Below are 14,652 nucleotides of genomic sequence, written 5' to 3'. Positions count from 1 at the left end.
CCTCCCCTTTCTACCAGCGGCCTCGCAGTTCCTGCCTTTACTCATGCCCTCCACAGCTTATCCCGGCTCCGGTCCTTCCAGTCCACAACCGCACCCCAGTCCCTGCTCCCCACACCCAGAAAGAGTGGTCCCACTGACCCAATGACAGCAAATGCTGGAAGTTCCTTCAGGTCAAAAGGGAAATCCATTCGGAAATTAGTTCTGAACAGAGCGGTAATGGTGACTGGAGGATGAAAAGGCAAGCGTTAGGGTGGGAACTCACAGAAAGCCACAGGTAGGGCGAGAGAAGTCATGTTAAAGTGTCTTCCCTTCCTTCAATCCCAGCCTCTTCTCTTTCATTTAATTTCCTTTTCCCTACTAGCATCTCTCCGTGGTTATACTCTCTACACCATGATCTAATCCTCCCCTATACCCCGAGCCTTGGTCTGGCTTCCCAAAGGACACCAACCCATTCCTTTTCTGATGCGCTCCAGTCATACCTCCTGCCACTTCACCACCATCCCTATTCCACACCACCTCCCCCGGGACCTCCGGTTACCAGCATCCTTGTTCCACACCGCCAAGACACGGAACACAAAGGCACTGAATGTGGCTGCAAAGAATCCTCGCCAGTAATTCCGAACAGCAAAGTAGGTGGAGGTGACCTCGATGCTGAACAGCACTCCTGTGGAGCAGGGAAGCAGGTCAGGTGCAGACACTCCCACACCTCCCACTGCTGGGATCCCAGGAGCGTCACCTTAACTGCGAGTCTGGGAAGGGCCGGTGGGAAGTGATGCTTTCTTCTTGTTCTTTGTAATAAACCACATACATACCTATGGAAGCCCCCCATGCCCACCCGCAGCCCAGACCAGGAATGTGGACCAATGAGATACAGAGCCTATAGGAAACGGATAGGCTCTTAACTCCCTGAACTTCAGGCTCAAGTATCTGTGCACTTAAAGTAAAGGACTAAATGGGCTTCACAACTATCAAATATCCATGGAGATTTATGGACAGTTCTGTAGAAATATTAAAAACGGAAGAAGGTTCCAGAGCAGGCGGTGGTCAGTGCCATTGCCAAAGGGAGCTCAGGATTTGCATATTCCTCAACACCCCCTTATCTCCCTACTGCTTCCTATATTTTAGGGCAAGTTTATGAGAAATAAGAAAAATAGGATAGGGCCTTATGAAAGCCTACAGGATTCAATACTCCAGGACGAGAAAGCAGAGCCACCCTGATAATGATGATGATACTTACGAAATGTGACCCCCAAGGATCTAAGCCAGGAGGACAGCCAAGGTGAGAAGAAGGTAAACTACAATGCTTAGAAAGGTGAGGGAGATAAAAGGAGAGCTGGCTATCGGTCACTAGTTCTTGTTCTGAGAGGAGATGCTCAGAGGAGAGGGAGGAGGAGGGAATGGAGCATACACATGAGGAGTACTGAGCCAAAGGAAGCAATGCCTATGAAGCCAAGAACGCACCATTGGAAACAACAAAGAAGAGAATCTGTAAGCTTTAGGGCAAGGGAGTTGATCTTTGATTAGGTCATCAATAACACGACTAAAGCTTGGCTAAGCCTCATCCATAGCAAACAGGAGGACAGAGAACTGAGATAGAGGGGGATGAGGACCAGCCTAAGAGGTTAAAAAAAAAAAAAAAAAAAAAAAAAAAAAAAAAAAAAAAAAAAAAAAAAAAAAAAAAAAAAAAAAATGAACGAGGCAAACTTTGTCTTTTTCTTTTTTCTACGGTGTAAATTGTTGGTCTGTTCAAGACTGGCCATTCCCTCCCTCTTCAGACAGCAGCTCACATAATAGGAATTCTCTTCTTCCCATCCTGTACTCAAATCCCTCATGACCTCCACTATCCTTTTTGCAGGGGAACATGATTAAGTCAAATTGAGTCTATGTACCAAGGAGATGGTTGCTGGGTGCTACTGTCTCCTGGAGCCAAAGCTGTGTTTTGGCAGAAGATTTTCCCAATGTCTCCTTGAAAAGCCATCCCGAAACTTCCTTGTCAAGTAGAAACCATCCATTTCTCATCCTAGTATGTCTCATCTTGGTATTTTGGGTTATTCTATTTTCCACTTTCAGATCTAGCTGTTTGTCCACATTGCTGAGTTTCCCTGGGATTGGAGGTTCCTTGGAAACTAAGCCCTGGCACAGTGGTGAGCACCCACTTGGGGCTCAGTGCCTATACTGGGATGGGCAGGAGAGGAGAAGATATGGAGAAGGAAAGAACACAGCAAGAGAATTTCCAAGAATGGAAGCAAGGGTGTTGGAGAGATTGCTCAGCAGTTAAGAGCACTGGCTGTTCTTTCAGAGGACCCAGGTTCAATTCCCAGGACCCATGGCAGCTCACAACTGTCTATAACTCCAGTTCCAGGGGATCTGACACCCTCACACAGACATACATGCAGGAAAAGCACCAAGTCACATAAAATAAAAATGAGTAAATCATGCCAGACAGTGGTGGCACACACCTTTAATTCCAGCACTCGGGAGGCAGAAGCAGGAGGATCTTTGTGAGTTCAAGGCCAGTTTGGTCTATAAAGCAGGTTCTAGCACAACCAGCGTCACACAGAGAAACCCTGTCTCGAAAAACCTAAATAATCAAACAAACAAACAGAAAGAATGGAGCCAAGTGATGCAGAGCTATGCCAGCCACTCTTTCTGCCCTGCTCTTCAAATTCTAAGGAGGAGAAGTCCACAGTGGGAATCAGGTGGGTCTCTCTTCTTTGCCTTGCCATAATAAAAGTAAAGCCAGCTTTACTTTGCCTGGGTGCAATTATCCAACTTATATGTTACAAGCATTTCCTTCCCATGATACAGACCTGGGAGGCTTTTTTCTAGCAGTTTGTCACAATGTGATCAGGAGTGAGAACCAACTTTCATATTACCTGAGACAAGCATAAGATGTGCTGCTAAAAGAAAAGAGAGCTTTAAAAAACATGAACAGCTGCTGGAAACTCTGGAGTCTTAGGTCTGGCATGCTGTTCTCTTCTTCCACTCTGCGTTCCTTCTCTAATTTCTCCTGTGGTTCCCATGCCTCTGTCCAGTGAAGGCATTGCTCTTGGTCTCCCTCTCCTGCTACTTGCAGACATAATTTCTTTCTCAATTTCACTTATGCCTGTGGCATTAACCATGGACACAGGCTACTGATTAGATTCAGCTCAGTTCCTGGATTGTAGACTCATCGACCTAGCTGCCTGCTTTATACTATTTGGCCATGCCATAGGAACTTTAAACTCAATATCCTCTAAGTAAAATTGGTTCACTCCCCTCCAGACAGAGCTTGCTTCCTGTGCCCTCTTCCATAGTCACAATGCCACTATCTACTGCATTTCCAGTGTTGTGAGCACGGGTGTTGGCACCGAACTCTGTCTCCTATCTTCACATAAAATAAGCCACCAGGCAGCATCAATTTGACTTGATATCACTTGAGTTTCTCGGCCCCTCCTCTACCTCCTTTGCTGCCCAGTTCTGTCTGTCATCATCCAGCATCAGGACGATGACAATAGTCTTCTTGTTAATCTTAGATCAATCCTGTTAATCCACAACCAATTCTATCCTGCACACATGTGCCAAGGGGATTGGATGGGCAGGCCGAGCTAACCATGTCACTTCCTTGTTTTAAATCCTTCCATGGTTTCACTTCACCCACGACAATACCACACAAAGTCAGTCCCATGAGATGACACAAGTCCTATGACATGGTCTCTGCGAAGGGGGCTTGGTGGGAAGGGCTGTTTGCAGCTACCCTGGGTGTTCACAATGCATCCCAACATCTCAGATGTTCTCATAACCTTTCCAGTTCAATAGTTTTTAACTACTTATTTATTCCCCTTTAATCATACATTTTCTAACCATTGGAACTTACAATGGGTTTTCACCAAGAAGAACTGTGCTCTGTAAAACATATTTGGGCAAATACTACCCTAGAGGATAAAACCTGTATTATTCTGCATGACTTCTGCAGACCTTCATGATTCAGCCCCACTTATCTGTTCGGAGTCACTTCCTATTATACTTTCCCATTCTCCCTAGTACTACTCATTACTGTAAGGGCAGATATTGACTTTGGATCCTGTCCATTCTGTTTGGAATTTCCTTTCCTCCTTGCAGGCTCCTACTTACTAATTACGCCCATGACAAACACTGTCTCTTTCATAAAGCTTCACAGGCTCCCCCAGGCTGCCTTGACGGTTCATTGCACTTTGCCTAGGAATGCCACAGGGTCATTAACTGCCTGTGATGATCTCAGGGTCTGCCTCCCTGAGCCCCTTGAGAGTGCAGCACTAATCCCACTACCTGGCACACAATGGAAGCAAAAGGGCTTTGGTTGTTTCGACAGGATGCCAAATTATATTCCTTCTATCAGTATAAGGAATTAGGAGTTGCCTGTGTTGTGAGTAAAAGATCTCAAAACTACATTTTTTTTCTTTCAGTTATTCTATATTCATAAAAAAGAATCAAGCACTGCCACCTGCAGACAGGTTTGTCATTTGCAGCATAATGCAAACAGCCCAAGGATAGCCCCTTCACTTACAAGTGCTTAACAATTTCTTGCGTCAAGAACAATGCTTTACGGTAACTTTCCTACGGTGAGATTCCCATCCTTCGTCACAAGGCCAGAAAGAACCTTTTGACTCCTCATATAAGCTGTAGTCTCGGGAAGAGAAGGCAGGTTCTCTTCACTTTAAAATGTTTCTAACAAAACCAAAACAACCACAAATTCTTCTTTGATCTGGAAGGCTAGGGGGTAAATAAAGGCAGTGTGTGTGTAAACCCAGGTGCGAACGTCTGACGTGTAGAAACGCAAACACACTACCATTCACTGGCAGAGGCTAATGACTTTAATGACTAGAGCTGACAACGGAAGTGCAAATGGGATGCCAGGGATGCACACGCGTCCTGGATCTCCTTATGCTGCATGCTTCCACCGTGTGAGAACAGGGACATGAGATGTGCTTTCTGTAAAGCACCATTTCTGAACTCTCACCCATACACCATTTCTGAGGCAAGCCATTTCAGATACCTGGAAAACTCATCTATGAAAAAAAGACTAATTGCCATTTCATCATTGAAAAGAGCCTTCTAGCATCTGATTGTTTAAAAAGCATACACCCTTCCTGTAACTGTATTTCTTCAGTTATCAACATGGAATTTCATCATCAGTGATTTCAATGAAAGAGCCATATAAGCCCTGCCCTGTTAACATAGCCACAGCTATTTCTGACAAGGAAATAACAGGTCTTCCTTTTGTGACTATGTCCTGTCATTAATAACCCATGATAAAAGGAAGTGGGAATGCAGGGTAGGTTGCAGGGGGGGAAGGGGAGGAAAAGACTGGGGGTGGGAGGAGCGAGGAGAGGAGGATCTGTGATTGGTATGTAAAATGAATAGAAAATGTCTTAATAATAATAAAATTGAGCCATGTGGCAGGATAAAGAATTAACTTACACACACACACACACACACACACACACACACACAAAACCCATGATAACATCACTATTCTCCTTAAATGGATAGAAAGAGCTACACCCACTTGTAAATTGCTGGCATATCAAGAAACAACTTTCTTTAAAGCTCCCGTAAGTACTTCCCATTCTAAAGTTCACCATTAATCTATCACAGTCTACCAAAACCCTAGTGTCGTTAATAAAACACAACAAGAGGTAAGTTTTCCCCCGGAGAAGGAAGTACAGAAAATCTCCTGCTACAGAACAGTATGTGTCAGGCGAAGGTACTGGCAAAACAAAAAGGCTTTAGTGTAAGTGAGGCCAGGGGAGCTGCTGGGGGTCTAATCTCTGGCTCTGTAGGTGCTACCAACATGTCTCCTCCAGTCACTGGTCTTTCTATAATGCAGTTCTATCAACCCGCACTCACAGCGTTAGGTGGGAATCCATGTAAAATGGTTAGAACAAGGCTCAAGGCATATACTTCCTAAGAGTAGCTGTTCTTGTTATAGTGGAAACAGTCCAAGCTCTTGGTGAAGCTGACGAGAACTAGCTGTTGAGCAAGACAAGGCAAACGGGCCCATGCACTGGGGATGGGACAGACTTGCCTCCAAGTGGTGTTCCAAAACAGCAGCCGACCCCCACGGCACAGCCTACTGTCAGGATGTCAGTGTAATAGTATGGCTGCTACTAGGGAGAGACAGACAGACAGACAGACAGACAGGTAGGAGGGGGAAGGGCAGGGCAGAGAGATGGGAAACAAAGAAGAATGAGAGACCTACATCACAGGCATGAACATGGTCCCATCATCCCTGTGGTTCCCAGGCCAGGAGAAACTCAATGAGTTTGGCAACCACGAAGTGACCTCCTACACTCAAGGCCAACAACTGAAAACAAACTAAGGAAAATGTTAAGTAAATAGACATCAGGCAGGCAAATGAACAGATAATGGCCAAACAAAGAAGGGCCGAGGATAAGCAGCAAGAGGCAGGCAAGGACTTCACTCCAATAGAAAAGTAGTAGAAACGCCTGCACGAGAGAGCAGCGGTGTCAAAAGAACACTCGGCTCTGTAGCAGAAAGGCATGGGTCCCTGGAGACCACAGGCAACGATCCAGTCACTCCCTGGATGCCCACCCATCAGTCCCTTCACTGGCCCCTCTCCCCAAAAGCTACAGCCGACACCCACCCGCCCCTCCGAGTCTGGCTCAGGCAACCCAGGTAGGGAGGAAGTGAAACTTGCCTCCAACAGGGGCTGCAAAGCAGCATCCCACGCCCACTGCACTGGCTGGCACCAGGAGATCAAGCTGCCCAGGCACGGTCTGCAACAGAGAAGCACGACGGGCAAGGCAGGTGGGACAGACGGGCAGTATGTAAACCAGCGTGGGTGGGTGTCAGGAACTACAGACGGGCGGGGCGGCACAGGAGGGAACGTGGAGAGGGACTGACCCAGTCCGTGTCGGGACGAGGGTGACACGGGGCGGGCCTGGCTCAGGTCGCCATAGGGGGCACAGGTCAGGAAGGGCTAGACACTAGGAAGACAGACAGAAGCTGGACAGAGGGGATGCTATGGCTAGGATCAGCAGGCACGGACATGGGGAACTGGAGCGTGGGTTAGTGAGATGCCGCCTTCAGCACCAAGGCCAGCCCAGAGCAGGCAACCCTCCCCTGCTCTCCGCACACACTGAGGGCTTCCTTCTACCAACCAGGCCCTGCTGTGCGGTACTGCCTCACCCTCACCTCGTAGACACCACAGAACACGGACATAAACTTGCTCAGGACAGCAGCACAGATGCTGGCAATGTGAACAAAGGGACCCTGGAAGAGAATGGGGGAGCCAGGGATCAGGGATGGAGGAGAAGCACGGAGACTCCGTTGAACCAGAATTTCCTGCTCCAGGCCCTGGGCTAGGTGATAGAGAGAAGCCAGACAAGAGCTTCATCCCAGGGAGGAAGAGATGATGAATCAGTGTGTTTTTCAGATAATGCTAGGGCTAGGAAACCAACCAAGAGGAGTAAGGCAAAAGAGGTAGGGTGGGGAGAAGAAGATGTCCTCCCCTGGCCAGTCACCACCCGGGTTAGTGCCTTGAGTGATAATTACATGAGGGAGTCTCATGGGTGTCAGAGGACGAGTGTTCTCGGCAGAGGGAACAGCAAACGCAGGGGTCCTGACTGGGACAAGCATGACATGGTGGACATATGGAAAAAAAAAGCCTTGTCATTCAAGCACAGGAAAGCAGGCAGGTGGTGAGGCTGAAGACCCAGACAGACAGGAAGAGGTGGATCAGCCTGGGGCTGGTCAGCTGTTGGGAGGAGTGCAGATCTTATGTTAAGTGATATGGAAGGCTCATGAGACAATATTGAGTAGAGGGCAGGGGTGTCCAGTTCCTTTCTGTTTTGAAAGATGCTTTAGCTGCTGTGCGGAATTTTGATGCTAGAGGGCAAGTGTGCACACAAGGCTGGAGTTTAAGAAGCCTAGCTGTCACCTTGAAGAAAGAAGTCTCATTCTAGGTCTCAGTTTTCTCATGTCAAAATAAGGGGAAACCCAAGGACTGTGCTGATGAGGCTAGCCTGGGATACATTTAAGTTTCCGGCGAGCCTGAGCTACAGGATGAGCTCAAACAAGCAAACAACTAAACACCAAACAAAAATAGGCAATAAATAAATGAAAAATAAATTGGACAAGGAGATTGGTTCAGATTATGTAGAGGACAGACATTTTGTAGAGACGTTCTGGTTGTCATAATTGGGACCTGCTACTGGCATCTATAGTTAGAAGTCAGGGATAATGCTAGCATCCCACAGGGCACAGAGCAACATCCCTTTTCCCAGCAGAGTTTTCCAGTCCCAACCCATACTTATGTCCAGATTGAGGGGCTGCTGTAAGGTCTCCCCAACTTTAACAGTCTGTCACCAATGACAGGGTAAGGAATGAGGGTGAGGAACGTCCAAGGCTTCCCCCTGTTACTACCCTTTGGCCCTGGCTGAGTCCAATCAGCTCTGTCAGCTCTTCGCTCAGCTATGCAGACCTACCTCCTTCCCCACAGGGATGCCACTGCCCAGCCCAGCTGTCAAGGCCACCACCTTGGCTACAAAGGCCTTGAGTGTGAGGTACTCCTTCAAGACAACACCACGAAGAATTGTCTTCATCTCAGGGATTCCAGAGCCTAAAAGCGTTAAAAAAGGAAAATGTACAGGTTCGAGCTAGAGTTTAAATGGGACAGGAAAGCAGAACTGGAGAAGGAGATAACTGTGGTGAGGCCTCAAAGGAGTCTGGAGGGTGGAGGGAGTTCAGAGTGGGAGGTCCGTAAGGAACCAGACTGCATCATCTTATAGAAAGCACTCACCCACAGCCTGGGGAGAGATGAGTTGGCAAAAGAGGGCACTGAAGAGGATGAGGATAAGTGGGAAGGTGACCCAGGCCAGGTACTGCAGAGGAAGGCTGGGCTGCATCTGGGCATAGGTCCACTTGTAGGCTGCAGGGACATGAGCACAAAGCCTGGGACAGTCAGGGTCTAGGAAAGGTTGACAGTGAGACCATCTCGCCACCACCCTCACATTCACACCACCAGATAGCATGCCAGCTTGCTCTCATGCCCTGGGCATCTTATATGCCTGGCCCCAGGGCATTCCTTTCACTGTACAGTAGGAACTCTGAGTTGAGGGAGGTGGCTATCTGTCCAAAGTTCCCTCTGGCAGAGGTATCTATGTGGTGGCTGTGGTGCATGTCACTGTTGAGTAAGAGACTGTAGCACCTGGCTATAGGCCAGAGGGTGACCACTGACAACTGAAAGGGACTCCTGAGACTTGGAAATTTCAGTGATGAAACTAGGAGGAACCCTGGGAAAGCTGCCCAAGTCAGTCAGCCTGTCTAAGGGGCACTTATAGTTTGGGTGGCAGCTGGCAGGAAAGGCCTAGGTGGTGATCCAGTGTTCAATTAGTTTAGTTTTATCTGGAGTCAAAGTCATACCTGACCACCCATGCAACATGCTCAGCCCAATCACACCTGGGCTACCCGAGACAAGAACTCAGAAACAGTTTCAATATGGAGAAGGTAGAGGGCAACAGTCCAGGGAGAACCTACCCTGAAGGCTCTTGGCACTAACATAGTCCATGCACCAGCTGACTAGAGCCATCAGTAGGCCCAGGAGCACAAGAAAGATCCAGTCTTCCCCCAGCTTCCTTCTGACCACGCGTCCCAGGCGGTGGACACAATCTAGGAAGAGGGAAGGGTCAACAAGGGGGAAAACAGCTCTCTAGTCATTCTTGGGGAGCAGGCTGAGGAGTGGAGATGGGAGCGTCTGTATATTAGTCACTGGGCATCTCTCCACACCTCTGCCAGTTGGTGTGCCCATCCTGCTGGGAAGTACTACAACCATACTCTCTGCGAATACATGAATTTCTATGCAAAACTCACTTCTTTCCATTGAGAAAGAAGAAACAAAGCAAAGTACTAAGGAGGTGGAGGGGAGATGTCTTTTGCTTACTCAAAAGAGGGCTTTGGTGTGTGACAGGTTTGTGTGTGTGTGTGTGTGTGTGTGTGTGTGTGTGTGTGTGTGTGTGTGTGTTGGGAGATGTGTGATGTGACATCCAAGGTACTCTCTCAACCCTGTACCTCCTATTCCAGATTCCTTTAATTCTCAGTCCCCATCACCTTGACATTTAGAATAGTGGTCCTCATCCAAGGTGTCCACGGTAGAACTGGAGCCCGTCTTCTTGGGCATCCCCCTGTCTTGTTCCTTACATGAATATTTCTCTTTGTGATGGCCATATATCTGTATGGGTGAAGAATGGTCAGTGTCTATCTCGTTGAAGAGTCAGAAAGAATACAGAAGACATCACGTAGACTTAGATTTGCAGAGAAGAGGGAACAGGTTTTGAATCTGGACATTGAAGGCTGCTGTAGGGTACTTTAAGGTCATCCCATCTCACATTTTTACTGTCTGTTCACACATGTGTTTTCCATTTTTTATCCAACCCTGCTTCTGTTCCACCATTTTCCCCCAAACCAGGCACATCTTGATCCATAGTAGCTTTATCAAGGAAGTTAACTTATTCTTGGAAGTGAAGGTACTAAGTACTGTGCAGAAATCATACATCCATATCACGCAGGCATTTCATGTGTCGCCCTGTGTTCCTCATGTCTCTATATTTTCCTGGTACCTCTGCATTTGACTTCCCACCTCAGGATCCCAAATTAGACACAGAGAGGCTGTACTAACCTAGCTAGCAATGGACTCTATGTTTTTACAGGGCCAGATGGTGGCTGCTTGCATTTTGCCTTGGTATGCTTGTCTGCCTGGAGACACTCAGCTTCCTTACTGAAGTTGTACAAAGTCCATCCTGCTCACATTCCAAAGCTTGTAGGCACAAACAGGAACTGGGCTCAGAGAGGCAACTTAATCTACTTCCCAAAGTACCCTAACTGGGTTCTACCAACAAGTGAAGGGGAGCAGACCCGCCCCACTGTTAGCATTTGTGCTGTGAAGGATGTAAGAGTGCTAATCATTTCATGCTGGCCCCACACACCCTACATCCTCTGGGGCCAGGGTCAGGCCAGGCCATGTGGCTCATTCTGGGAGAGCCTGGGTAGAAGAGATCTTATTTCACAATATGAGCAGCAGTTTGATGTTTTGGTCCTGAGCAGGCACATACTAATTATCCTGCTCATGAGTCTAGTGACCAAGGAAAGCAGCATTTCTCTTCAAACTCTGACCATGACCCAGAGATAAAAAGTACTTCCAGCTGGGCATGGTGGTGCACACTTTCAGTCCCAACACTCAGGAGGCAGAGACTTTGAAGCCAGCCTGATCTACATAGAAAGTTCCAGGCCAATCAGGGATACATAGTATGATCTCATCTCAAAAACAAACAAACACAACAAACCAGAAAATATTTCCATTGAAGATCAACTATTGGGGCTGCCTAAGCACTCTGAATTGTGGGCTGGGAGAAATGAGGAAACAGCGTGCTCTCTTCCAACACTCAGGCTGGGGAAACACTGTAAGAGCCAGATGTATTCTGCTGGTCCAGCAGTAACCACCACACTATGGCAGGTTTAGAGAGGAGCGAGAAATCAAAACCCAAATGTACAAGTGATGGAATGTCTGCAAAGTGTAGAGAGTCCTCTAGTGTGTGCAGGGCTGAGGGTGGCAATGGGGGACAGAACCATCTTGACAAAATGCTGATGACTGTTGAATCCTGGGAGCTCATTACGGCATCCTAGTCTTTGTATAAGTCTGTATTTTTCCCTCACAAGCATTAGACAAAGAAAACATTACATTCCTGCTTGCTTTCAAAGTAGGTTGGAATCTGGATAAACCCTGCTCCCAAACTAACTTGCCTTTTTTTTCTACACGAAGCATCAATTCTTTTAACCAAGTGTCTTGTCATCAGAAAGGGCTCTAACTAGCCAGATGGTGGTGGTGCACACCTTTAATCCCAGCACTTGGTTGGCAGAGGCAGGCGGATCTCTGTGAGTTCAAGGCCAGCCTGGTCTACAGAGTGAGTTCCAGGACAGCCAGGGCTACACAGAGAAACCCCAATCTTACCCCCCCCCCAAATGCCCTAACTGCACCTTTGCTCAAGTGGTCAGCCTGCCTTTTCCAGAAATGTGGCACTAGGGTGAGAATGAGCTGGCTTTGACATTTATATCCTGATCTTCAACACACCTCCCTCTGCACTGGGACCTGCCCTTAGCAACTGCTCAGAGAATGGATCCTCACGACCCTGTGCTGACACCATCCACACAGCCCACCTCCAGGTTCCCAGCCTGACTCTGTCAGCAACACCCTTCTGAAGTCTGATCTCTTTCCCTCAAGACTCTTTCCATTCTGTCCCATTCTGCATGCTTGTAGTTAAGAGGCGCACTTATTTACATTAATAGTGACTTGTAAATCTCCCAAAGCAATTTCACCTTTCCTGTCTTGTGCCCATCCCCATTTCTCTTCTCTTAGTTGTCCATATACCACTGATCCCCAAGTCCTGGATGGAAATTGCCTCTGGACACAGCTCTGCACTTTCCTAAGTATCTTACATTTCATAGGAATCTTAAATTGTTTTATAATTAATGTGTGTGTGTGTGTTTGCCCACACCCGCACGAGAGAGAGAGAGAGAGAGAGAGAAAGAGAGAGAGAGAGAGAGAGAGAGAGAGAGAGAGAGAGAGAGAGAGAGAGAACACAACCTGTAGCAGTGGGTTCTTTCCACTATGTAGGTCCCAGGAATTGAACTCAGTTTGTCAGGCTCGGAGGCAAGCACCTTTTACTTACTGAATCATTTTGCTGGCCTTTTCACAATTATAACAATACTCCAAAAAACAAGACCCCAGAAACTCACACAAGCTAGGTAAATGTTCCACCAGAATTCTATCTCTAAGCCCTTAAAAATTGGACACCATTTCTGTGCCCATTTTAATACTGGTCATTGATCATTGATAAATCATTTGTTTCCCTTGCTTGTCCCAACGCCTTTCTTCTGGCTTTTGTGGAAGTGTGTGTGTGTGTGTGTGTGTGTGTGTGTGTGTGTGTGTGTGTGTGTGTGCATTCTACAGGGCATTCAATGAGTGAAGAAACCCCAGTCTGTCTGCATGTAGGTGAGGGTAGAGGAGATCCTCATAGCATTTACAGTTCCTACAAGAACTTACACTCTGGTTACGTAAGCATGTAAGCATGCATTCTTCATGTTAGCGTGGCTCTGCTGGGTTCCCACACGGTTCGAATAGTCTGCTAGTAAAGGCTATTTGAAAGTGCACGCAATTCTTAAGTAAATACACTAAGCTCAGCTCTTTAAAAGGCTTTCATATTTTGAACGTATTTACCATTTAATTTTCAAAATAAACACCGTTCCTCCTTCTCACCTAACTCCCAGGTCCCACCAATCCTCGGCCCTGCTGACACCTGCCTGCTGTTTCCCTCCCAGCCAGACTTTACCTGTGTTGGGTGGGCATTGTGCCTGGGACCCACGTCCTTTCGGGGCCGGTGCTGAAGGCCCCCATTCTCTGAGGGCAGTCCATAGCTGGTACAATGTTCAAAGGGCATGTACTGGTACTGGGGGGCACTGCCCCACCAGCTTTGCTCACCCCCATGCTGCTGGGAGTGGGACTGGGACCGCTCCATGTGTCCTCCCCCAACCCCCAGCCAGGCCTTGGCCTGCTTGCTCCCACTCTCCCCCCAGTAGCTCCTTAAGCCTCTGCTTTTGCCTGTCCCCAAGGCGTCTGGGGCACCATGCCCACCTCCAGCTATTTATAGCTATCACTCCATCACATGACACGCCCCCCCTCACACGGCCACATCTGATCCTCCTGGGGTCGAAGCAGGTGTGAGTTCAGTGTGGGGGGTGGGGTTCGGATGAAAACCTATGGGACTGTCCAACAGGGAATTCCCTCCGAGAGCCAGCAGTATTGTCCCTTCCCTAGGAGGCTCACAGCTCCAGGTCACTAGTCCCTCTATAAATATCATTAGGACTGCGATGAAAAATTTCCTAGTGCAATTTCTAGGCTGTGTGTAGAACTGAGTGTAGAACTTCCTTGAATACTTCATGGGAGGTGAGGGGAGAGAGAGAAAGAGTCGAATGAAGCCACTCAGAATTCTGGTAACATGAGACAGGCAACTCACCTGGAAGAGTAGCTGACGCCTCTCTGCCATCTCTCCCTGTAGGGCTGTCTTCAGCTCGGTATCTCTTAAGGGTTCAGTCCTCATCTGGACCCTGAATTTTTCTGTGGCCAGCTCTCCACATATATCCCATTCCCAGCTTTCTGCCCTTGAGTCTGCCAGAGGCGGCTAAAAACACTTGAGTGCCTCCCCCTTGATCCCACCCTTATCACCCACTGGGTGTGGAATGTTGTGGGAAGCAGGGGTAATAGCCTTGGGTTCTGCAGTGTCTCTCAGTTCCCAGACATATGTGCTAGCCCCATCAGCAGCTCAGATCAAGAGGGAGGGACTGAGCTTCCATCTGCAATGTGATGCCCATGACAGATCTACGCAGTAGGTAAGATAACAGGTAAGAAGAGGAAGTAGGCTAGAGTCATAGCGAAGGTGGGAGTGGGAACCCAGCAAACCAAAGAAGATGGAGTGGTAACCTGCTCTTTCCTAGTCAATAAATTAAATTTGACGAAGGACAAAGTACTCGACAAGGCATTGCGTTTTTCCCATCAATTTTTCTAAGCCATTCTTTCCCGATGAACTCATTATAGAAGAAACTAAGACCACCATCAAGAGT

At 47.8% G+C, this 14,652-nt stretch overlaps 1 protein-coding gene across 1 annotated transcript in view; it reads right to left on the bottom strand.

Moving 5' to 3' along the window:
- The window catches only part of Clcn1 (chloride voltage-gated channel 1), a 29,180-nt gene extending 15,630 nt beyond the window's left edge, over positions 1 to 13,550 (bottom strand). Inside the window, exons 1-9 of the mRNA XM_059256591.1 lie at positions 13,365 to 13,550; positions 10,090 to 10,210; positions 9,520 to 9,651; positions 8,783 to 8,911; positions 8,469 to 8,602; positions 7,177 to 7,254; positions 6,047 to 6,125; positions 539 to 664; positions 139 to 223 (exon numbers count right to left, since the gene is read on the bottom strand). Coding sequence (XP_059112574.1) covers positions 139 to 223; positions 539 to 664; positions 6,047 to 6,125; positions 7,177 to 7,254; positions 8,469 to 8,602; positions 8,783 to 8,911; positions 9,520 to 9,651; positions 10,090 to 10,210; positions 13,365 to 13,550 — 1,070 coding nt within the window. The remainder of the gene's footprint in view (positions 1 to 138; positions 224 to 538; positions 665 to 6,046; positions 6,126 to 7,176; positions 7,255 to 8,468; positions 8,603 to 8,782; positions 8,912 to 9,519; positions 9,652 to 10,089; positions 10,211 to 13,364) is intronic.
- Between the last annotated feature and the right edge of the window lie 1,102 nt (positions 13,551 to 14,652).

Source organism: Peromyscus eremicus, chromosome 3 (genome assembly GCF_949786415.1).
Source record: "Peromyscus eremicus chromosome 3, PerEre_H2_v1, whole genome shotgun sequence".
Taxonomy (NCBI): Eukaryota; Metazoa; Chordata; class Mammalia; order Rodentia; family Cricetidae; genus Peromyscus; species Peromyscus eremicus.
The sequence above is the reverse complement of the archived record's forward strand: the minus strand, read 5'-3'. Positions and strand labels throughout refer to the sequence as shown.